This window comes from Artemia sp. Qi Xiang Cuo, chromosome 7 (assembly GCF_049724085.1).
Source record: "Artemia sp. Qi Xiang Cuo chromosome 7, ASM4972408v1, whole genome shotgun sequence".
In the NCBI taxonomy this organism is placed as follows: Eukaryota; Metazoa; Arthropoda; class Branchiopoda; order Anostraca; family Artemiidae; genus Artemia; species Artemia sp. Qi Xiang Cuo.
Genome location: NC_142800.1, coordinates 10,401,456 through 10,427,401, shown reverse-complemented (window position 1 = coordinate 10,427,401; position 25,946 = coordinate 10,401,456). Strand labels below are relative to the sequence as shown.

The 25,946-nt window shown below is 36.6% G+C and overlaps 1 protein-coding gene across 6 annotated transcripts in view; it reads left to right on the top strand.

The window, feature by feature from the left end:
• Nucleotides 1-185: 185 nt before the first annotated feature.
• Klc (kinesin light chain) overlaps nucleotides 186-25,946 on the top strand; it is a 146,634-nt gene continuing 120,873 nt past the window's right edge. For 4 of the 6 annotated variants that reach the window (XM_089092012.1, XM_089092011.1, XM_089092016.1 and 1 more), the window contains exon 1: nucleotides 19,285-19,403. In XM_089092012.1, coding sequence (XP_088948138.1) covers nucleotides 19,357-19,403 — 47 coding nt within the window. In that variant the 5' untranslated portion in view covers nucleotides 19,285-19,356. Of the gene's footprint in view, nucleotides 425-14,029; nucleotides 14,166-19,284; nucleotides 19,404-25,946 lie in introns of those variants that run through there. The other 2 variants (XM_089092014.1, XM_089092013.1) reach the window with 2 other exon arrangements.

The window sequence follows — 25,946 nt, the reverse complement described above, 5'->3', positions numbered from 1 at the left end:
TTCAGCAAGGTAATACAAATTATGTTTAGTATCCCTGGGCACAGTGGGCAATATGGAGTTAACCATGCCTAAATTTATATGTAAGGATCCCTCCCCCTTTCCAGGCAAACCCTGTAATAAGACACCCACATTGTTATATGTGAAAACCTTATTATATGAATTTTTTTTTTTTTTTTAGCATTCAACCCCTCTCCAAGAAGCTCGTGGAATCAAGCTTGTGTTCAATTAGGCTCATCTTTCATTATTGCTTTAGCATGAAACACAAAATGGTATTCCTGTAAAAACAGGCTATCCATTCATACCAACCACTATTTTGGATTTAGAAAATTTCCTTGTTTTTTCTGGAATTATTACCTGAAAAGAGAAAAATAAAGTGGGTCAAAGCAAAACACACTTGGATTTTTGGCAAGACATTTAAGCCTAGGTAGGTCTAGCTTTTGCTTCACAAAGGAAAATGGATTTAGATTTCAATAAATATTATTAGAATGAATGCCATACCCCAAGAGAATTTTCAGGATTAAGCACCCATCCACCCAAGAAAAATGAGACTATCTAAGTTCCTTTCAAACAATAATTTGTTGGTCATTGAGTGACTACAAAGATTTGAAAACTATTTACCTTATTTGGTCCATCCCAAAGACAGCTTATTTACCAAATATTTAAGACAGCTTATTTACCAAATATTACTTTATTTAGTTCATCCCAAAGACAGCTTATTTACCAAATATTACTTTATTTAGTCCATCCCAAAGACAGCTTATTTACTAAATATTACCTTATTTGGTCCATCCCAAAGACAGCTTTACTTTCCTATTAGGAAAAGTCCTGGGAAAGGCCCTGTTTACAATGTTACAATAAATCTTCTCCTTTTCCTATGAGTTTTCACTTAATCAGATTATGTATTTATATGATCTTATTTAATTTTACAGGCTTACAGTTTTTTTTTAGTTTGTTTTAAGAGGAGGAGAAAGGGGTTGGCAGACAGATTTTTCCTATGCTTCCTTGGAGGAGATGGAAGGCGTTGGTTTAGGCAGCAATATCTCAACTTCCTGGGAGGAGATACAAGATACCCCTCTATCTATCATCCATGCAATTATATGTATTTTGATGTGTAATTACTTGCCCCATTAATTTCCTTGTAATTCTTTGGTTTTCTTCATCTTTATCTTCAGTTTTGTTTATCTTATGTAATTCTGGGTTTTCTTTGGTTTTCTTATTTCATGATCCCTTTGCTCTTGGAGCTTTAAAAATAATTTTAGTATCTTTTTTGGTCATTTTATGGGTTGGCTTGGGTTGACTAGCCCTCCCGACCCTCATTTACACAGTAAAGGGCTACTAAAAGATTTTACCTTTGGAATTCATTGTGCTTTTCATGTTTGCCCACTTACTTTTGAGTTCCTTCACTTAGCTATAAAAAACCAATGCTCTCTGTCTCTGCGAAAGTTGCTTTGAGATAGATTCACCCTACATCCTTTTGTTATCATAGTCATCTGAACCTTAGGGAGGGGGATATAAGAATTTCCTAGGATGGGATCAAAATAGGAAATACAACATATTGATGACCATTTTTCTATATTTTCAGGGGTTTTCTCCAAACCAAAAAAAAATTCTGGCTAGGGGTGGTCCTGAGAGTTTTTAGTATTTGCCAAAACAATCCCTTTGCTTGTACTTGATAGCGATAGTTACAAGTTGGAATATATTTATTTAAAAACTGTTGAATTTCTTTTGTCTCAAATTGGTTCCTCATTCATTGGTTCTATTCTATCCTCAATCCTATTCTCATTCATGGGCTTTGCTTTAAAAGAGATTTCATTACTGAAGAAACTATTTCTTCCATGACAGTGTGTATAAATCATAAGCTGAATATTAATCTTGGGATTTAGCTGTATTTTTGACTTTTAAAAAGGATTCAATACCTATGAACTTTATATTCTATTATATTAATGAAAAACACAAGTTTTCTCAAATGAAAGTAAAGAGCAACATTAAAACCGTTTAATATTTGCAAAACAGTACTTTGTGAATGATATTAAACCCTGAAAATAAATGCACCCCTCGAATGAGAACTATGTGTATGGGAGGAAGGGGGGTTGGAATAACACTATTTATTTGTAAGGTCACCATTTCCATGGTTTTAATGGGAAGTTCTTCCAACAAGCCTGTTTTATTAGAGTGTTCCCTATGGGCAGCAGCAGGGAAGTGATGCCCCACTCTAAACGTAAATAGGAAATGAGACATAAACGTAATAATTGAGTCTCATTATTATTACGTAAGCGTAATAATTACGTCTCATTTTGTAATAAAACGAAATGAGACGTACGTTTATTACGTAAACGTAATAACTTAATAGACCTAAGCGTAAATAAACTGTAAATAGGAAATGAGAAATATAAACAAAACTCCAGTAGCACTTTCCAACCCCTCCCCCAAGAAATATCCTTGTGACGCTCGTTATGCCCCAACTCCACTTTTCCACCCTTGTGTTGATAGGCATGTGAATGTAATTGTTTATGGTACATAGAAAAGAAGATTGCAATGGGAAGGGTGGGATCACCCCCTAGCACTGAGACTGAAGGTCGCTCCTTACTTACAGTTCGTTACCACTAACTGTTTAATTCGTTACCACGAACCGTTTGAAAAATATTAGGAACAACTACTGACACCATCACATCAGAGGCACCGCAATCGCGCTGCCTAAGTAAAGAACGATGTTGGTACAATGTATTATTGTTTTCTTTTTTTTTGTTTTCTTCCATACCAGGGCACTTCGTATTGAAGGAGTTGCCATAGAAACTTCGAAAAGGCCTCATTCGATCGGAAATTGGAATGGCTAATGCCCTTTTTGATAGTCGAAAGTGATTGGAAGACAACTAACACCCCGTCCACGCCCAACTTTTCCCCAAACACATCCAATCAAAATTTTTAGAAAGCCATTTTTTTCAACGTAGTTAATTTCAAAATAGAAATTTTGTTTTAAGGAGGACACTCCCTCTAAAGCACTCAGGGCAAGGGTTGTAAGTTATGCCCTGGGGGCACATAAGGTTTTTATAGAAGGCTTTGTCGTAGAAACTTCAAAAAGGGCTCATTCGATTGGAAATTGGAATGGCTAGTGCCCTTTTTAATAGTCGAATGTGATTGGAAGGCAACTAACACCCCTTCCATGCCCACCATTTCCCCAAACACATCCAATCCAAGTTTTGAGATAGCCATTTTGTTCTATGCAGTTAAAAGTTCTGGAAATTATACCTTTGAGCAGGAAACTCCCCCCACAGTCTTCAGGGCAAGGGTTATAAGTTGTGCCTTGGGGGCATATAAGGTTTTTATTGAAATCTTTGTTGTAAAACTTAAAAAAGGGCTCATATGATTAGAAATTCAAAGGACTAGTGCCCTTTTTAATAGTCGAAAGTGATTTGAGGGCAACTAACCCCCTCTCAGGGCCACCTTTCCCCCATACGTACCCAATCAAAATTTTTGGATAACCATTTTCTTCAACGTAGTTAAAAGTTTTGGAAATTAGGTTTTTAAGTATGACAACCGCTCCCCTCCCCCCAGAGCCCTCAGGGCAAGGGTTGTAAGTTATGCTCTGGGGGCATATAATGATTGAAGGGCAATAAAACCCCCCTCTCACGCCCACCATTCCCCCAAACACATCCTATAAAAATTTCGAGATATCCATTTTGTTTAACGTAGTAGAAAGTTCTGGAAATTTGGTCTTTTAGTATGATAACCCCCTCAGAGCCCTTAGTGCAAGGGTTGTAAGTTATGCCCTGGGGGCATATAAGGTTTATTTCGAAAGTTGTTCTAGAAATTTCAAAAAGGGCTCATTTGATTGGAAATTGAAAGGACTAGTGCCCTTTTTAGTAGTCGAAAGTGAGTGGAGAGTAATTAACCCCCCTCTCACGCCCACCATTCCCCAAATATATTCAATCAAAGTTTAGTGATAGCAATTTTGTTTAACGTAGTTGTTGAGAATGACAAACCCCCCAGAGCCCCTAGGGCAAAGGTTATAAGTTATGCCCTAAAAGGTTTTTAAGGTTTTTATAGATAGCGTTGTCGTAAAAACTTCAAAAGGGGCTCATCCAGTTGGAAATTGAGAAGGCTAGTGCCCTTTTTAATAGTCGAAAGTGCTTGGAGGGTAACTAACCCTCCTCTCTTGCCCATCATTCCCCCAAATAAATCCAATCAAAATTTTCAGATAGCCATTTTGTTCAACGTAGTAGAAAGTTCTGGAAATTAGGTCTTTGAGGATGACAACCCTCCCCCCAGCCCTCAGGGCAAGGTCTGTAAGTTATGCCCTGGGGGCATATACGGTTTTTATAGAAAGTGTTGTCTTAGAAATTTCGAAAAAAATTCTTCGATTTGAAATGAAATGGTCTAGTGCATTTTTTAGTAGTTCCAACTCACCAGACAGCGCCTAACGCCCCTCTCACGCCCAGCATTTCCCAAAACATGATCAATAAAAAAATTCACAAATGAATGTGCATTGTCAGTTTATTATACATATATTGGTATTTAGTAATCAGAATGTTAATATTATTTGATTTATTAAAGTTATAAAAGTAAAAACATTTATATTTTTTCAGTAAAGTACAAATTATGTTCTAGCCTTGGGGTGGCATAGGGGTTTTGAGTCCAACTCATGCTAAGTCCTGCTCGTTTTGAGTTTGACTTGGTTATTTATCGTAATTTCTGTTCGTTTTGGGTTTCATTTATTTTATTGATGCTGAGTTGTGGTAGTTTCACGCTTGGTAGATTATTTGATTTTTGTTTTCTGCTTTTTAGTTTAATGGAGTTCTTTACACCTTTCTTTGAAAAACTTATTTTGTGGAATTTTTTTTTTAATTAATCACAAGAAAATATCTGAAAAAGAAAAATAAAACCAAACTTGACTGAGGTTTCAGCTGCTGTTGTAGAAGATTTTGTTCCAGGCTTTATTTGTTTACCTATGACTGAAGGTCATAGGTAAACATAGGTAAAACATCGATAAAACATAGGTAAACATAGGTAAAACATAGGTAAACATAGGTAAAACATTGGTCATAGGTGAAGGTCAAACCTTCAGTCATAGGAAAATAAGTAGGAAGTTGGGGTAGGTGCACAGAGCTCGTAGTTTATTACTCCTCTGTTCGCTCCTCTGCATTTGAACCCTTTGTCTGCTTGGCAAAATCTGTTATTTGTCTGCTAATAAATTAGATTTCTGGTCATCAATGACAGCTATTTATCGATTATTTACATTTTAATTGTGCTGGGTATTAAGTGTACGAATTAGGAGGTTTGTGTTTTCTAGTTGCCCTGTGGCTCCCTATGATTGATTGTCATTTCCAAGGGAGCTAGATTTGGAGGTAAATTTAATCTCGTATACTAATTGGCTGTGTCTGTAAACTCGACAGAAAACTCGTTGGAAACCTGTTTGCTTTTATATAGAGATACATTAAAGGTATAAAACCAACTAACAAGTTAGTAGCCCTAAAATTTTCAACTTAATACCCCAGTCGTTCTTGAGATATTGCTGAGGTTTCTAATTGGCAACCATGCACACAACAACTTTTGATTTAGTTTAAAAGCATAATGGGCCAATTGCATAATTCTGGGGGGTTGATATATCCAATATCCCTAGAGACATAGCTGCTGGACTGTTCTGCTATTCTGAATAAAATGTATGTCTCAAAATTTTGGTTGGTTGTCCTTGGAAAATGAATGGGCTTGGGAGGAGAGCTGCTTGCAAGCCAATCTCTTTTTCTTCTTAAAAAAGGCACTAGAACTTTTAATCTTGAATCGAATTTGCTGCTTTAAAATTTTCAGTGATATTTCTAGCTATTATAGAGCGGCGCTGCTTATTATATTGCTTATAGATAAGATCGTATTGAGTAAGAGCTTATATATTGCTCATATGTCCTTTAGGAAACCTGCATGCATATAGTTTTTTTCGTTTAATTGAAACTCCCCCTAAACGTTCCCTAAAAGCTTCACCTTAATACCCTTAGCGTCATTAGTTACTGTAACTGTAGTGATAGCATTAATATTTAATGTATTGCCTTTTGGTGATTTGAACATCGTTCTTGTCAGGTCCTGGAAGTTTCAACTTAATACAATTAGCCGTTTATATGGCATTGCTGATATTGCTGATATATATACTTTTGTGATTTTCATCACAAAATGATTTTTGATTGATGCTCTTAGCCTTAAAATTAGTAGATAAAGTAACAGTAGTAGTAGTAGTTGTAGTTGTAGAAAATGTAGCAGCGGTAGTAGCATTAGTAGTAGCGTGCACATATTGCCTTTTGGTCAATTGATCTTTCCCTTTAAGTATTTTCCGAATTCTTTCAACTTAATGCCCAAATTCATTTTTAATACACTATCTTTTGACAATGTGTAGGTACATTGTGTCTTTTGATTTAGTTCAAATTTCCCCACAAAAACTAAATATACTCCTGTGGTTATATTAGTAGTAATGGAAGCAGTAGTGGTTGTGCTAGTTTTAGTAGCATACAGATATTACCTTTTTTGCCAATTGATCACCTCCCTTATCATTTCCTGAAAGTTCTAAATTGATGTACTCAGTCATTCCTAAGTTACGCTCTTTTGACAGCCGTATATATATATATATATATAACATGTTTTGATTTAGTTCAAAACTCCCCTCAACCTTCTCTCAAAGCCTCACCTGAATGCCCTTTGTCTTTTTGGATAGTAAATATCAAACATGCATACCTTTATCAATAATATATGGTATATGTAAACAGTGAACGAATTGCCTGACTTACAGCCCTTGTTCTGGGGGCTCTGAGGTGGTTGACGTCCCTAAAAGCATAATTACAGGATGTTTCAACAATGCTGAAGAAAGTAAATATCTAAAAATTATTATTGATCTTTGTTTTGGAAACTTATCGTCGTGAGATGTGGGGGGGGGCTGGTTGCCCTCAATTCAATTTTGATTCTTACAAAGAGCACTGTAACTTCAAATCACAGTTTATATAATTATCCAGTATGATCTTTCCCTATCTCACCCATTATAAAAACCCGGACCAAGGTGCGAGTGCTCCAGAGAACGTTTTTGCAGATAGAAACATAAGCGGCATCAGATCTTTTCACGGGTAGACAAGTCAGACGCGAAACAATCGGAAACAAGTGGAAACCCGCTACTACGAATAATGCACTTTGTTGGAAACAATCGGAAACAGACTAACCCGCTAATACAGAAAGAAGTGGGAGGAGCTTTTTGTTCGTACCGAGAATGAAGACCAGTAATGATCTGCGATAAACTTACTGGATAATTCTATAAACTGTGCTTCAAATTTACAATCGAATGAGCTCCTTTCAAAATTTTTACGACAACTATACGAAGTGCCCGAGTAAATATATATATATATATATATATATATATATATATATATATATATATATATATATATATATATATATATATATATATATATATATATATATATATATATATATATATATATATATATATATATATATATATATATATATATATATATATATATATATATATATATATATATATATATATATATATACACACACACATATAATATATTGTGCTTAAATCGCTCTTTACTTAGGCAGCGCTATTGTGTTGCCTATGATGGAAGAGTAGGACAGTAGTTTCTTTTTAAAGTAGTGATGTAATAATTTACGGTTTTAAATTTACAACACAACTTTAATATAAGCTGAAGTACCATAGATGAAGTTTAAAGTCTCCAGAAAATTCAATGGTTTGATAAGTTTAATTGCTTCAAGGCGAGACAGTCTTCTTAATATGTTAGCTTTTAATGTTTTTAAGTAAATGGAATACTAGCCAAAGAGCCTGTTGAAAAATTCAATCAGGTATTAAAAAGGCCGTAGCGTATGCTTTTTTGGGAGGACAAAACCGTAAGTCTTTCCCCTCCCCCAAAACAGAAGAAAATTGTGAAATTTCAATTTGATCTGTGAGCGGCGAGACAGAATAGAGTATACTCCATTGCGATGATCAAAATTCAAACTGGGCTCTGACTGTAAAATTATCCCTGCTAAGGAGAAATTCTTGGCTTATATATATATTATTTGAAAAAAACTACGTTTTCTAAAGAGTTAAAGAGGCTGAGTTACAAGGTCGAACCTTAAAACGTACAGGGATTAGAGGCATAGTTGGGGCTGCCGCCCCCAAACCCCCGCTTTCGCAGCCTTTAAATAAAAAAAGTTTTTTAAACTGAAAGTAAGGAGCGACATTAAATCTTAAAACGAACAGAAATTATTCCGTATATGAAAGAGGCTGTGCCCTCCTCCACGCCTCGCTCTTTACGCTAAAGTTTGACTTTCTCACAACTCTTTTTTTAAACAATAAAAACTTTAGCGTAAAGAGCGAGGCGTGGAGGAGGGCACAGCCTCTTTCATATACGGAATAATTTCTGTTCGTTTTAAGATTTAATGTCGCTCCTTACTTTTAGTTTAAAAAACTTTTTTTTTATTTAAAGGCTGCGAAAGCGGGGGTTTGGGGGCGGCAGCCCCTCAACTGTGCCTCCTAATCCCTGTACGTTTTAAGGTTCGACCTTGTAACTCAGCCTCTTTAACTCTTTAGAAAACGTAGTTTTTTTCAAATAATTTCTGCACGTTTTTGTACAGTTTATTACTTATTATTGCTTGACTAACTGTTAGCTGATCGTGTCAGGAGTTGAAGTTGGGGGCTGCCGCCCCCCAAACCCCCCACTCTTGAACATTCTTGTGTTAAGGCTTTTAATTCCTGAATACTCAAATCACGTCGTACAGGGTGCCTCCTAATCCCTGTACGTTTTAAGGTTCGAACTTGTGACTCAGCCTCTTTAACAGCCCCCCCCAACTGTGCCTCCTAATCCCTGTACGTTTTGAAGGTTGACCTTGTAACTCAGCCCCTTTAACTCTTTAGAAAACGTAGTTTTTTTCAAATAATAAACATAAACAGGTAAGACATGCTTTGTTATGAAAATTGACGCGCAGATATTTTCATAACAAAGCATGTCTAACCTGTTTATCTGTATTATTTGAAAAAAACTAAGGTTTTTCGTAAATGTAAATTCGGGGATAATTTTTTCGGTCTGAAAATATCAAAAGGCCCTAACAGGTCGAATTCTGCTTCAAATGAGTCCTCATTCAACCGGATCCGTTGCCAACTGTGGCCTGTAGGCGTGGCTAAGAAAAAAAAAGAAATGATGAATTTTAAGTGGCTATATTTGGTTTTTTGAAAACAGGGAAGAAGTGATCGGATTGAGCTTAAATTTCGAGGATAAGCTCCCGGGCCCTAGGAAAGCTCAACCTCTAAATTTCAGCCCAATCGGACAACGTTAAAGGGGGGCTGTGGTGGGAGGGTCCAAACTTCCGGCCCAGTTTACCCCATGAAGATAAAGTCGGAGGAAGATGAAATTTTGCAAGTTTCTTAGTTTGAGCTTGGGCTACAAAATGCGATTACCGCCGTCTCTCTGCGACCTCTAGGACCTGAAATCGCTTAACATTGTGGTGGGTCGCCTCTTTATAGAGGCACAAGTGTGCCTCCTTGATACACATAAACAGGTTAGACATGCTTTGTTATGAAAATTGACGCGCAGATATTTTCATAACAAAGCATGTCTAACCTGTTTATCTGTATTATTTGAAAAAAACTAAGGTTTTTCGTAAATGTAAATTCGGGGGATTTAAAAATTTCAAAAAGTTAATTTTTTAAAAGTTAATTTCAAAATCGGGGAATTTCAAAAAGTTAATTTTTTTTTTTTATTTAAAGGCTGCGAAAGCGGGGGTTTAGGGGGCAGCGGCCCCCCAACTGTGCCTCTTAATCCCTGTACGTTTTAAGGTTCGACCTTGTAACTCAGCCTCTTTAACTCTTTAGAAAACGTAGTTTTTTTTCAAATAATTTTCATAACAAAGCATGTCTAACCTGTTTATGTGTATTATTTGAAAAAAAACTAAGGTTTCTCGTAAATGTAAATTCGGGGGATAATTTTTTCGGTCTGAAAATATCAAAAGGCCCTAACAGGTCGAATTCTGCTTCGAATGAGTCCTCATTCAACCGGATCCGTTGCCAACTGTGGCCTGTAGGCGTGGCTAAGAAAAAAAAAGAGATGATGAATTTTAAGTGGCTATATTTGGTTTATTGAAAACTGGGACGGAGTTATCGGATTGAGCTGAAAATTTGAGGATAAGCTTCCGGGCCCTAGGAACGCTTAACCTCTAAATTTCAGCCCAATCGGACAACGTTAAAGGGGGGCTGTGGTGGGAGGGTCGAAACTTCCGGCCCAGTTTACCCCATGAAGATAGTCGGAGCAGGATGAAATTTTGCAAGTTTCTTAGTTCGAGCTTGGGCTACAAAATGCGATTACCGCCGTCTCTCTGCGACCTCTAGGACCTGAAATCGCTTAACATTGTGGTGGGTCGCCTCTTTATAGAGGCACAAGTGTGCCTCCTTGATTACTTATTATTGCTTGACTAACTGTTAGATGATTGTGTATTATTCTTTTCTTTCTCGACAGGGTGTTTTAAGGGTCGACCTTGTAACTCAGCCTCTTTAACTCTTTAGAAAACATAATTTTTTTCAAATAATTTAAAAAAGAAACTGAATTTTTTTTTTTAATTTAAATTCAGTATATAAAAAATTTGATCTAACGGTGAATCGAACTCGGGTTTTCCGCCTGACTGCCAGAAGTCTCACCGCTACACTAAAGAGACATAATTGAAATTGTTTTTTAGTGAGGTGATGAATCTCTTTGACGCAAGCAAAACTTGATATTTGGTTTTTGGAAAACAGGGAAGGAGTAATTAGATTGAGCTGAAATTTCGAGGATAAACTCCCAGGCCCCAGAAAAGCTTATTCTACCAATTTCAGCGCAATCAGACAACGTAACAGGGGGGTGGTGGTGGGAAAAATTAAAATGGGCTAATATGGGAAAACAAGGTTTTTCGTACATATAAATTCGGGGGATGATTTTTTCGGTCTGAAAATATCAAAAGGCACTTACAGGTCGAATTCTGCTTCAAATGAGTCCTCATTCAACCGGATCCGTTGCCAACTGTGGCCTGTAGGCGTGGCTAAGAAAAAAAAAGAAATGATGAATTTTAAGTGGCTATATTTGGTTTTTTGAAAACAGGGAAGGAGTGATCTGAAATTGAGCTGAAATTTCGAGGATAAGTTCCCGGGCCCTAGGAAAGCTTAACCTCTAAATTTTAGCCGAATCGGACAACGTTAAAGGGGGGATGTGGTGGGAGGGTCGAAACTTCCGGCCCAGTTTACCCCATGAAAGTCGGAGGAGGATGAAATTTTGCACGTTTCTTAGTTTGAGTTTGGGCTACAAAATGCGATTACCGCCGTCTATCTGCGACCTCTAGGACCTGAAATCGCTTAACATTGTGGTGGGTCGCCTCTTTATAGAGGCACAAGTGTGCCTCCTTGATTACTTATTATTGCTTGACTAACTGTTAGATGATTGTGTATTATTCTTTTCTTTCTCGAAAGGGTGTTTTAAGGGTCGACCTTGTAACTCAGCCTCTTTAACTCTTTAGAAAACATAATTTTTTTCAAATAGTTTAAAAAGGAAACTGAATTTTTTTTAAAATTTAAATTCAGTATATAAAAAATTTGATCTAACGGTGAATCGAACTCGGGTTTTCCGCCTGACTGCCAGAAGTCTCACCGCTACACTAAAGAGACATAACTGAAATTGTTTTTTAGTGAGGTGATGAATTTTTTTGACGCAAGCAAAACTTGATATTTGGTTTTTGGAAAACAGGGAAGGAGTGATCAGATTGAGCTGAAATTTCGAAGATAAGCTCCCAGGCCCCAGGAAAGCTTATCCTCTAAATTTCAGCCCGATCAGACAACGTTAAAGGGGGTTGTGGTGGGAAAAATTAACATGGGCTAATATGGGAAAACAAGGTTTTTCGTAAATGTAAATTCGGGGGATAATTTTTTCGGTCTGAAAATATCAAAAGGCCCTAACAGGTCGAATTCTGCTTCGAATGAGTCCTCATTCAACCGGATCCGTTGCCAACTGTGGCCTGTAGGCGTGGCTAAGAAAAAAAAGAAATGATGAATTTTAAGTGGCTATATTTGGTTTTTGAAAACAGGGAAGGAGTGATCGGATTGAGCTGAAATTTCTAGGATAAGCTCCTGGGCCCTAGGAAAGCTTGACCACTAAATTTCAGCCCTATTGGACAACGTTAAAGGGGGGCTGTGGTGGGAGGGTCAAAACTTTGGCCCAGTTTACCCCATGAAGATAAAGTCGGAGGAGGATGAAATTTTACAAGTTTCTTAGTTTGAGCTTGGGCTACAAAATGCGATTACCGCCGTCTCTCTGCGACCTCTAGAACCTGAAATCGCTTAACATTGTGGTGGGTCGCCTCTTTATAGAGGCACAAGTGTGCCTCCTGGATATTTATATATATATATATATATATATATATATATATATATATATATATATATATATATATATATATATATATATATATATATATATATATGTTATTGGAAATTCATTTTGTCAAAATCCTGGGGGGTGGCGAAGTTGTAGACGATTTTCCCGAGTCAAGTGAAAGTGACCAAATGAAAAATGAACCATATAGTACCATAAATGTAAACGTATACTAAAGAAAACGGATCTGTTGATTTGGATGCTTGAATTATTTAGGCCTATCTTAGTTTTGACCATAGTTTCGTCAAGACGCAAAATTTCAGCTGGGGGGGGGGTTAAAATGGGGTCTGGGGGTCAGTTTCCCTCCCCCCTGTCCCATAGTCCCCCGGTCCACGGTCAGCTTTGATACCAGTCCATAAAGGTGCCCGTCAGAGAGCAGTTTTATCCCCCAATTTCTTCAATAACTACATTATTGAACCTCAAGACAGCTGTCCTTCATCATGCATTCTCAGTTCCATTGACATCTCCCTAGTGTGCTATGCCAATGACACCCTGAATCTCAGTCGGACGCTTAACCGCCTTTCAGAAATATTCTCATGTCTGCAGTCCAACTACGAGAAAGTCGGTCTGAGATTTAACTCCCAAAAGTCGGAAGCTTTGCTTTATAATTGGAAGAATGACCCTCCTACTAATATCACACTAGGTGATTGCTCAGTAAAACCAGTTGATAAAATAGTATATCTGGGGCTTCCAATAGGTTCCTTATTACAACATACCCGTTCCCTCCTGATCTCACATCTTGAACGGCGAATATCCAGCTCCTATGCTTTGATCGTTAAATCCACTCTGAGATTTAACCGTCCACTACTGGCAAGTATTTACAACGCTACCGCTCTGCCACATATATTATATGTGACCCCTTTCTGGAATTTATTGGCAAACCGTGAAAAGTTTAAAATCCGCTCTATATTTTTCCGTTTTGTAAAGTACCTACTAAAATTGCAACCTTGGACAAAAAATAGTTTTCTGATTCGGCGCTATAACCTAGCGGACCCAAATCTAGCTGTTCAGACACTTATTAGCCGGCAAAAAACAAAACCAGCAATTCTAAAGCACGAGTGGGTAAGTTTGCTTGTTTAATTTTCCCTTTTGTTTCCCTTTTTATTTATTTCTTTCTTTTTTTTCTTTTTTTTCTCCTTTCAAAATTTGTTGTCTTTATTGCTATTTTCGAAGAAGTTGTTGTTTCTGTTGTAATCTTTGAGTATGCTATCTTTCAGTTTCCACTTTTCGTACTATTTTGTATACTATTTAAGAAGTTGTTGCTTTTGTTGTTATTATTATCGTTTTGTTCCCTCTTTTCGTATTTTTGTATACTCTGTCATTGTACATTTATTGTATACGACGGGTTTTCAATATATATTATATTATAGCAAATTACGCCTCTGGTGCTAAATTGGGATATTATTCTTTTTTCACTTTTGGCAAGTGTTAGTATCTGTTATGTAGATTCAGGGCGTGTCACCTGTTCCTGGAGCGCCTGGATAAATAACTAACAAAAACGTGGCAATTAATCCCTTAGGTAATTGAATATCCTTCCGGTTCAGTGAGCTGAAACCCACATTATATGCAGCTTTTAGTTCGAAATGTGTAAGCTTCGCGACTTCTGATGCAGTGCTTATGTTCTTCTGTGATATTTATACTGCTTAGGTAGCTTCTTTCCTTATTTGATGGAATATTAGCTTTGAAAAATACGATTCTCTTCTGTATATTTCTGACTATAAAAAAAAGGTTAGTATTCGTTTCTTGTCATTTATGACAACTAATCTTGGCGTAAGGTTTCTTTTCTCTACTATAGTAGGAACAATTTACGAAACTGTAGGACAGGGGACAAGGAGTTTTTTCGAAAAAAAATGAAGATGCAAAAATGGACTTTTCAAAATTTGAGGATTTTTTTTTTAATGAAAATACCAAACAATGTATTTTCAAAAACCTAGATTTGTGAGGCCTAGGCTATATACCCCAAGAACTATGTACAAAGTTCGCTGATATTGTTTGCATTATTTTTGTGCTTGTTTTCGTCAGCAGTTCGTTCGTAATGTCAATAATAATAAAAAAACAAACAAATTCACTAAACTATTGCATGTTCCGTAGATCAATATCTGGGCATTGGGGGGGGGGGAGAGCCGAGCTCAAAAGGTAGTAACCTATATTTTGAAAGAGTGTTAATGGGGAATCAAGCGATAATTACTGTTTTTTCGCAATTTTAGGTACATGTCAATTAGCCAGAACCCACGCGATAAACTGTATAGGGAAATGCTAAAGGTACCTAGTCAAACGGGTATCAGTCAATAGAGAATTGGATCGGAAACCGTAGTTTATCATTCCGTTTATAATATTTAAACTATTGTTTTTTGGAGTTTAGGGGAAAATAGATACCTATGTTAGGTTGGGTTAGTTTAATATATGCTATGCCCCACCCCCTAACCCCCACCCCCTAATGTGCAAATACATAGACGAAATTTGTTTCTAAACTATTATATTTTCATCATATTTTGTTTTACTTCATTAGCATTAACCAAACTTGATTTCTTGCGCGAGTTCCGGCTAATTGACAAGTACCCAATTTTATATGTATTTACATTAAGAATGACTCGTGAAACCCAATTTCTGTTCGTTTTAAGTTTTAATGTTGCTCTTTACTTTCAGTTGAAAAAATCGTTTTTTATTTAATTCCTAATCGTTTTTTAAATACTACCGGCAAATCAGGCTCCCCTCCATGGAAAAGTCCGTTCCCCCAAGAAAAATTCTTCCATGGAAGATCCTCCCACGTACCCTCCCCCTCCGAAAAATATTTACATACTTCCAATAATCAATACTATATGTAAACAATGGGCAAAGTTCATAGCTGGCAGCCTTTTCCCTATGGACTGTGGGGGGTAAAGTCATCCTCAAAGATATAGTTGTTAGATATTTTGACTATGCTGAACAAAAACGGATATATAAAGATTTGTATTAGACAATACGGGAAAAAGAGGCTTTGGAGGGGGCTAGCTACCCTCCAATATATTTTTTAGTTACTTAAAAAGAACACTAGAACTTTTGATTCCCGATCAAATGAGCCCTCTCCCGATCTTCTATGATCAGTGTTTCGATACGATCACCCATGGGGAAAACAAACAAACAAACACGCATCCGTGATATTTTTTCTGGCAAAAAATTTATAATTCCACATTTTTGCACCTCTACAGTAGAGTTCTCTGATATGCTGAATCTGATGGCGTGATTTTCATCAAGATCACTTGATATTTTCGGGGTGTTCCACCCTTCAAAAGTTGAGCAGCATTTCTCAGCCTCGTAACTTTTGATGGGTAACATTAAACTTGACGAATTTTATGTATTTTGAAGAAGCATCAAAATTTGATTCTTTTGATGTATCTATTGTTATCAAGACTCTATTTCTTAGAGTTTTGGTTACTATTGAGCCACCTGACTCCTTACCACGTTACCACGAACTGTTTGATATCTATATCGAACGGATTTATTGATGAACAATACTTGGGGTATTTAGTTGCATTTTTTGATAGCTTGAGTTGTGATTTCAGGTTCTCCGTGTTTAACCCAGCCAACCTCTAAAGTTTTTCATCTTACGAGTTTAAATCGTGTTGGACGCGGGTTCTTCAAAATTGCAGCGCGCCAGAATAGCATGATTGAACTCGGTTTCTGAAAAGACCCAAACCTGTGTTTAACACGGCACTCAAAACAATAATCTGCACAACCCGTGTCAAACTCTGTATTGGATGTGTTGGCGTAAAAGCAGTGCTTTGGTATCAATTTGTTAAAGTCCTTTTTTGGTTTTCAAAACGCGCTTTATCTGTTTTTCTTTATTTATTTCTTTAGGATAATAATTAAGAATGTTTCTTAAGATAAGATAAGATTTATTCTTCATTAGACACACATACAATATTACATGTTATTATTCCCCCAAAGGCTCATTGGCCTGTACAAAAGGGGAAGACAAATGAGTTGCTTACTCAGAGATGAAAAGTAAAAGAAAATTTAAAATGATCACTTACTCACATACGAAGGAGAAGAAAAGACAATATAGATAAAATAAAAACTATAGAAAAAAATAATAATTTAACTAAATTAATTAATTAGATTAAATAGACTCAAAAAAAGAAAAAATAATAATACAAAAACATAAATAAAATAACTTCTACCAAGCCAAAGATTTTTAACAATTTTTTTAAACAAACCGAATGAGTGGCACCCTCGAGCTGATTCAGGCAACTTATTCCAAACAATATGACACGCCATTAGAGGATTAAAATCTGACCTTATGCAAGGAGTAAAAGGAACTTGAACATGATTTGTCATATTCATGATAATAAAAATTGTACAGTGGGAAGGATACTAACCTGACACTGCCCTACGTCCGATCCTACGTACGAAGTGCCAATTTTTTTTTAGCTTTAGGGGGCAATTTCATCCCCAAAGGCATAGCTATCGGACCCTTTAACCATGCTGAACAAAATGACTCTCCCAAAATTTGATTGGACCACTTTTGGGAAAAGGGCGTAGGAGGGGCTAGTTGCCCTTCAGTTTTTTCCGTCACTTAGAAAGTGCACTAGAGCTTTTAATTTTCGTTCAAATGAACCCTCTCCCAATCTTCTTAGACCATTGGTTCGATACGATCACTCCTGGGAAGAACGCGCGTCCTTGATCTTAATTGTGGCAAAAAATACAAAATTTTGCAGGTGGGAGCTTGAAACCTCTACAGTATGGTCCTCTGATACGCTGAATCAGATGGTGTAATTTTCAGTAGGAATCCTTGACTTTCGGGGAATGTTTTCTCTCTTTTTCGAAAATCGGGTGGCTTATCTCAGGCTCTTAGCTTTTAATGGGCAACATTAAACTTAATGAATTTTATATATTTGGAATCAACATGAAAAGCCAATCCTTTTGATGTATCTATTGTTATCAAAATTTCTGTTTCTTTTCTTAGAATTTCGGTCACTATTGGGTCAAGTTGCTCCTTAGTTTCAGTTCGTTATCACGAACTGTTTGATCAGCAGAATTCTGGTGACGAAACAGCTAAGCAACTGCACGAGTAAAATCACAAGAAGAGAAGATTGAAACGCACAAAGTCAAGGGGCTGAAATCCCTTATGTTACTTTTCTATTTCAAAGTCTATTTCTTTCTCTTTCATCCTTTTTTGCAAGATTGTCATCTTTTTGTTTTAATTAAGAGGCATTTTCGATTGACCATCAAAATCCTTGCTTTTGATCATGAAAAAAAGCAAACTTTACAATCCAAAATGGAAAATAATCTCTGAAATCAGGTAGTGTAAAGAAATCAAATTTTACTGTAGTATTTGAATTGTTGGAAAATTGGAAGGTTAATACCCGTTTTGTCAATCCAGGAAATTTATTCATAGTAGCCTATTACCCATTATTTAATTCTTCCTGACCCTCTTCCCCCTCCCCACAAAAAAAAATAAGACCATATGCTCATGGGGCATATCAAAGAAAATAGCATTAAATATCGAGGACAGAAATAGAAAGAATACATCAACTAGCTGTATGATTTCTTAGAAAAAAGACTTCCATCTTGTTGAGGCATAAAACTTATCTATAAACGAAACATAAAACTCGTCTCTAAACGAGACGTAACCCGTCTCGTTCTGTCGCGTATGTCTAAAAATACACAGTTCTCGATTGAAACAGGGTTGTCGATCTTACATTCCAAATGAGGATCTCATTGTCGGATTGTGAATCAAAATCAAAATCTACGATCAGATTATTACTAGAAATTTTACTACTGGGTTCTCTATTTGAGAATCTAGGCCTTTGTTCTCGATTGAAAATTAAAAGGCCTAAAGTAGTGCTTAATTCTGTGAAAGCACTTGCACTGCTATATATATATATATATATATATATATATATATATATATATATATATAATAAAAACCTTAGAAAACAAAACTAAATGGATTGAGTAGACTAAATTTATTAAGTAGATTAAATAGACTCCAATAAAATAACAATAAATATATATGAAAAATAAATAAATAGATAAAAATAACTTCTAAGAAGCCAAAGAATTTTTAAAAATTTTTTTTAGTCAAACTGAACGAGTGGTACCTTTGAGCTGATTCAGGCAACTTATTCCATACAGTATGACCCGCCATTAAAGAATTAAAATCTGATCTTACACAAGGAGTAAAAGGAACTAGAATATGATTTGGTACTGGTGTATTATGCGGGCACAGCGAAGAAGTCAAGTTTGGTTGATGCTAATGAAATAAAATAAAATAGGATGAATATATAACAGTTTAGAAACAAATTTGGGCTATATATTTGCACATTCGGGGGGGGGTTAAACATAGCATATATTAAATACGTAACCTAACCAAGGTACCTCCCCCCCTAAACCCAAAAGAAAATCGTTTAAGTATTGTAACTCATTGAGAATCAACGCTTTGCAATCATCTATCTATAGCGGTCTCTTGCAAATAGCCCGTTTGACGGGTTTCGTGACTGGTATCCCTGATACAGTTTATAGCGGTGGGCCCGCATAATGCACCAGTAGGCCTACCTATGATTTTTCGTATTGCGACGAGTATAATTATTTTGATCAGAGGTAAAGGAAAGATATATTTATGACTTTCTATCCCGTTTAGTAAAGCGTAAATGGTTTTTAACATTTTAAAGTGTAAATGTCGTTTGAGTCTGCTCTCATATTAGCCAAGAATAGCCATTTGTTTCAAAATAAATCAAAACGCATTCTGACTTATACATTTGACTTATTTCGGAGAGAATCGATTTCCCATTTCATGTCTGGAGACGTTTGCTCGGTTTCGTCTCTATTTGCCCCCCTCGGAAAGTAACCTGCAGTAGAGATCAATGCTTTATGTTGACTAGGTGATTGACAAAAAGTTTAATTTGGATTATTCGTTACTTAGCACTATGTGGCTAATATGACACTTAATAGTGGGTTGAGTTCCACATTGCATGCCTATAGATTGTAAGTTACCCATTTTTCCGGCATGGTTTATTCACACTTTTTCCCATTGTTTTTTTTTTTTTTTTCACGGTTTTGCAGTAAAAATGCTTCATTGGCGATCGGTGGTTGGCATACTATTTACTATTTTCCTGAATAAAATACATATATATCTCACACAGATGTACTTCAATTGGTTGGGGGGGGGGGTTTATTTCCCAAAAAAACACAGGATTAGAAAAAAGATAGATGTGAAAAATATAGAAAATACTGGGTAAATCTCAAGAATTCAGGAGGGGAGCTTTAGTAATCCAATCTTCCCCCCATGGCGTGTTTCTACCAGTCAGTACAACGAAGTTTTTTTTTCTAGACTGATTGACTTCGTTTTTTCGTAATTTCCTTTCATTGGTCTTGATTCAGTCTGTAAATTTTCTTTTATAGATTTTGCAGTTTTAAGAACGAATCTAATCAATTGTAAAGCAGATAAAATAGAGTTTCTAATGCAAAAAAAGAATTAGTTTCTTTTTGTTTTGTCTTTTAACAACGATACTATGTAATACAGAAATATAAGTATTGAGAGAATATTGTCGGTGTTGACCAAAAACACATGTCTCAAAGATTAGTCGCTTTCTTTGATTTATTAAATAACTTGGTAGCCTACTTGTTAATTAAACGAAACGCACTGAAGAATTACGCTTAGGTTAGGTCTTAGAAAACCGGTTTCATAGCTACAAATACAAATGACGGGTGACAGAATGTATTGGACTTGTACAATTTGGCCTATATATTTGGAAAGTCGGGGGGGGGGCGGTTAGGTTAGGAGCGCTGTCCAAATACTTTACCCCCCCCCCCCTTAATGTGCAAACACATAGCCCAAATTATATTATAAACTAAAGGTTACATGAAGGTTATATTTCATTAGGATTAACCTAGCTTAACTTCTTGCGTGTTTTTTGTTTAATTAACAAGTACCCAAAACTTTCCGAAAAAGAATTTTTTTAAAGAAAAGTAAAGAGCTATATTAAACTTAAGACCAGAAATTCTAAAACGACCAGAAATTACTATTAAAAAATAAATGAAACCCAAAACGAACAGAAGTTACATAAAAGTCATAGCAAACACAGATAACAGGTACTAATATAAATGAATTAGTAAATCTCAAAAAGAGTAAAAATTAAACTGAATATTCAAGTCAAACTTACAAGGATCAAAGATCACTACAAACAGGAGTCTGCTACCCCCCTCTTCCCTAACTTTAAAAGTCTAAAGCCTATTTCGTCATTTGCGTTTTATTAAAACCAAATATGTCTTGAACAGTCCTTGGAAAGAACTAATGAAAATAATCTGAATATTTGATATATAATGATGAAAGCTCAGCAATTCAAGATTTTAAGCACAAAAGAAGATTTTTATAATATAATTAGGTTTCAGTAAAGCGCAAATGGAGCAATAGGCTTTAGACCTTTACGGTTAGGGGAGGAGGGAGGGCGCAGTAGCCAAAGTCATCTGTGTAGTGATTTTTGTTCGCTGTAAGTTTGACTTAAATCTTCAGGTTAATTTGTACTGTTTTTAAGATTTGTTTATTTATTTATATTAGTACCTGTTATCTATAACTTAGCTATGATTATTTATTTAATTTTTTTCGTCTTGCGTTTCATTTATTCTTAATAGTGATTTCTGGTCGTTTTGAGTTTGAATTATTACATTTCTGCTGGTTTTAAGCTTCTGAAAAACTTCTTTTTTGGAAAGTTTTTGATTAATATCTCGTCGATTTTGATTGCCAAAGTTTCAAGTTTTTCAACATTTCCCATTTTAAAATCAAAGTCTCAATGTTCAACATCCCCCTCAACATTCCCTGAAAGTAGTCACAAGTAGATGAAGTAGCAGTTGCAAGCAGTCGCAGTCACAGTTGCAAGTTGTCGCAGTTGGAAGTAGTTACAGTTTCATTAGCAGCCGCAATAGTTGTAGCATTACTAGTGGCCCTGAAAGTTTCAAGTGAATGCCCTTGCACCGTTTTTAAGATATTGTAGGTAAGCAGTTGTGATAACTTGGATGTAGATAGTTTCTTTCGATTTAGCTCAACATACCCCTCAACATTTCCCGAAATTTTGCCTCCATACCGTTAGCCTTTTCGGACACACCCAGGATAAAAATCCTGCAAAAATTCCCCGTTCTTCCAATGATAAATCCTGCATGTAAATAATGGATAAATTGCATAATTTACATTCCTTTCCCGAAAGGCTGTCTGGATATGACATCCAGAGGCATAGTTATTAGGCTGTGTGACTCTTTTGAATAAAATAACTCTAAGATCTCTATCAGTGTTAAGGGGGGGATCTAAAAGGGAAGAGGGGGAGGGGGCTGGTTGCTCTCCGTTCATTTTTGAACATCCATGTCAACATGTCTTTAAAGTTTCAACTTAATACCCTTAGCAAATCCATAGATATTGCTGTTGTGTCGTTTTGACAACCATCCTGCATATAGTGTGTTTTGATTTTGAAAGTGGCTGGAGGGCTGCAAGCTCTTTTCAGCATCCCCCTCAATATGTCCTGAACCTTTTTACTTGTGGATAAACCTAGGCACGGAGCCAATTGATTTGCGTAAAAAGAAATCTATTAAGCTAAGATCTGATTACACAAGTGACTTGTATGTGATTACGGCTTAAGGATTACTTATGGGTTGTTGCTTTGGATTAGTATTCAGCACTAATATCATCTGAATCGTGCATTGAAATACTTTAGACTACTTGCAATTACTTGAAATTATTTGCAAATTACTGGATTAATTGGCCAACTCAAAGATAAGTAATTATTTATTTTCACTGTTACGCTCATGTCAAAATTCAAGCCTTTTGATATTGTTCTCGCTAGTTTCAAAAGTTACCCCCCTTGGCCAGCAATTGTTTTGCAGTCAAAAAGTGGTGCGAAATAGCGGTCGGCACCGTTTCTGTTTTTGGCCAAAACAGAAACGGTAAAAAACGGCAATGAAAAAACGGAACAGAAACTAAAACGGTGAAAAAAAACGGAAATCGTTTCCTTTTTTTCGGTTTTTTTACAGAAAACCAGACCCGACCTTTTTTTAATTAAAAAACAGCCGTTTTCACAGATATTTCTGTTTTTTTTTCAGTTTATTTTCATTTTAGAGAGGAACGAGACTATTTATTAATATAGATTAATAAAAATGAACAAATATACAAAAATAACAAATATACAAAAAGACCACATAAATTAAAATTTGTCACTTAAAAACATTCGGAGTTCAAGTGACTTTGCAGTCATTCGTGAGCACTGCTTTCGCGTAAAGTACCCAGCAATACTAAATGCAATCTCACTGGGTACTGAAGTTGCAGGGACTGATAGATGCATACATGCAATTTCACTTAACTCCGGGTAAGTGTAAAAGTAATCAGACCAAAATTCTAGTGGATCAGAATTATTTTGTCCTGATCTTCGTCTCTCGCTCAAAATCACAGGAACTCTCTCCTCATATGCCCTGATAATATTTGCTGCCACGCGGTCAATGCTCATACTGTTGGCATTTTGCCTCGTAGAGTTCATCCGTAACCCAGTCGTGTCGAGAAACTTAGAAAACAAGCTGTCTTCTTGATCAAGAGTCTCTGGTGATCCTTTTCGGTTAGTCCCTGCCTTAGTAGGAGTGACGTCAATAGGGAAAGATGTGGAGTTCAATTGGATTGGATCGAGTTCTTCTGTGCTTCTCTGCTCTGAGATGAATTGCTGGAGAAGCGAGGAGATGGACTGACGAGCTGACTCTCTGTCTACATGTGTTATTTTTTCATAAATTGCAGGGTCCAAAAAACCAGCTCTTGTGAAGAGCATCATATCAAACTTAGGACTGGCTGAAAAATATCTCCTGAGCTGAAAAACTTGAAGTTCCTTCAGCGCATTGATTGACTCAGCCATAATACTAGCATCTAGAGTCTGACAAAACAACAGTAATCCCTTAATCATCAGCACGACTTTGCTTGCCGAAACATAATTGTATCCACTAGCAATCTCTGTTGCCTGTTTGAACGGGCGAAGAACCTCAATGACAGCTCCATGATGGACCACTCATTGCTGTGAAGTTCGAGCTCTCTAACCTTAGCGTCACGTAGGTTTTGGTTGAAGAAGTCGTGCAGTGGCTCTTTTCGGGCACAATACATTTCTATCATGGTAAGTGTGCTGTTCCATCGAACATTCATGTCTTCTGTGATGGATGGACTAAGATTATGTGTCTTGCAGATAGCTTCAAAAAGATCGTGGGATTTGGAAGATACTTTCAGGATTCTAACCAGCTTTCGTATTTTTACCAGTGCTGGTCCCAGCGTCAATACTTTACTAGAGACGCCTCTTTGTCTAGGTATTGAGCTCTCATTATCGCTGTCAAGGTCTGGATCATTTAATTCGGAGCTACTATCATCATCATTACTGCAGTCGGTATACCCAGTTTCTTCAATGTCATCATCTCCTACAATCAGGTCAGGAAAGTCATCTTGTTCAGCAGTATCAACGTTGTCATCAGATTCTGAACCACATCCTGAATCATTTAGGTGGGGAACAGTCACTAAATCTGCCTGGTTTCTGAATGCCCACAGCTTAAGGGCATTATTTACCACATTATACAGGTTGTTTGCTAAGCAAGAGCTTTGCATAATTGCACCGTCTCTGAGAGCCTATACTATATTAGTTCCCGAATCAGTAATTATAAAGTAGAGTTTCTGTAAAATTCTGAACTTCTGGAGGTTACTAAGGATTGCACGAAGAATGTTGGCGCTAGTGTGAGCAACTTTTAGTCTCGAACTCAAGGATTCTATGCACCAGAGTGAGCTTGCCGTCAGTGCTATTCATCACATAATGAGCTGTAATACCTAGAATGCCAGACCCCGTTCTTGAAAACCAGCAGTCTAGAGTCAAAGTCCATGTCTAGACTTTCTGGAGTTCAGCAGTGAGCTGATTGACCTTCTTTTTCCTTGCTGTAACTATATGTCGTGTAACAGTACTAGCTAAGGATCTATTAAGACCCCCTGTAAGCTTATTGATTAGAGCCTTTACTCCTGGTTTTTCGAACATTGAAATAGGAAGCTTGTTAATGCAAACCTTTTTGCGACACAACTTGATCAGCTTCAGCTGCTGCTGCTATTTTGATTTAAAAAAATTTCTTATATCCCTTTTCTTTCCAGTGCCTTCAAATCGAGTTGGGTTAGTTTCACATGATTGCTCGGCATGCTGAGCTGAGACAAGGCTGTAGAATGAGACTTCTTTGGAACAGTACTTGGTTTAGGTTGTTCAGCACTTTTGTGTTTAGCCATAAGGTGATTTTTAAACGATGTTGCAGACCCCTTTGTTGACTTCACATCTTTTTTGCAGTAATTGCAGGTAATTACAGCTGCTCCCTTATTTCTGGTCCCATGTTGCTCCCAGAACTTGACTTTCTTTGGTGGAGGGCCCTCTCCAAGTTCTGAGTCAGAACTTGATGAAATATTTGAGGCCAGATTTGATGCCATTTATGACAGCATGTGTATTGGTACCTGCAAAGCATATCATTACTAAGTGCATGGAGCAGTGCAGGTCTAGTTACTCCTGTGATTGAAAACAAGAGTATGAAATAAGAAAAATTCAAGGAAAAAAGACACTTCTCTGTAGGAGAGAGCATAATTTTATTCCATAAGCAAGTATATTTTTTCTGTATTTGTGAATACTCCTCATATGGTATATTAAGGGAAATAAAAGTATAATATTAATAATAGCAGGAAATAGTAAAGCGTAGGCCCAGGACTCTCTGATGTAGCTAGAAGATTTTATAATGCAGATAATAGATTGACTAATTAGACCATTGGAAATAAGCTGCTCCAAATATTTACTAAAGTATATGACATTTGCAGGGTAAAGAATATCGAGGCTATTCACAATTCCTTCCTGGGTGCTGCAAGTGAACATGCCTAAAATCAACATGTCATTGGAAATTTTATACCCTCATGCTGAAGAATAGATCATCAACATGTTCAGCCTACTCCTTTGTTTAACAGTCCCTTGATTATAAATTTCAATCAACTAATTCAATTATGTTGATGTGAGAAACCAGGGGTAAAGGTGCAGATTAGTTCCCACTGATGAAACAACTTATTTCTTTCTGTATATTATTCAGTCAATTGGGCTGTAAAGTTGCACATATACTGTCCAGTAGAAACAGGATAAAAACAAATCTCTTACTATGGCTGGGTTCCAACCTTTTACTTGTCGTAAGCCTAGTAAGCCCTGCAGCACTAGCAGAGGCAAAATCAGCAAGATTCGTTGAGTAGCTCCTATATCTGACCATTGGATATAAAAGATTTTCTGTAGTTCCACTTCTGCTAGTGCTACAGGGCTTACTAGGGTAATGAAAATTAAATGGTTGGAACTCACCCTGTATATCCTGGTTCTGTTGGTAGGGCCTCTGTGCCCTACACTACAGGGGGAACTAATCTGGGTGAAGGTGCAGTTTAGCAACCCCTGAGTAGATTGCTTCTATTGAATTCTGAGGGGCCCCCGTACCAAACAGGTTTTTCTAGTAGTTACAGGTTTTTCTAGT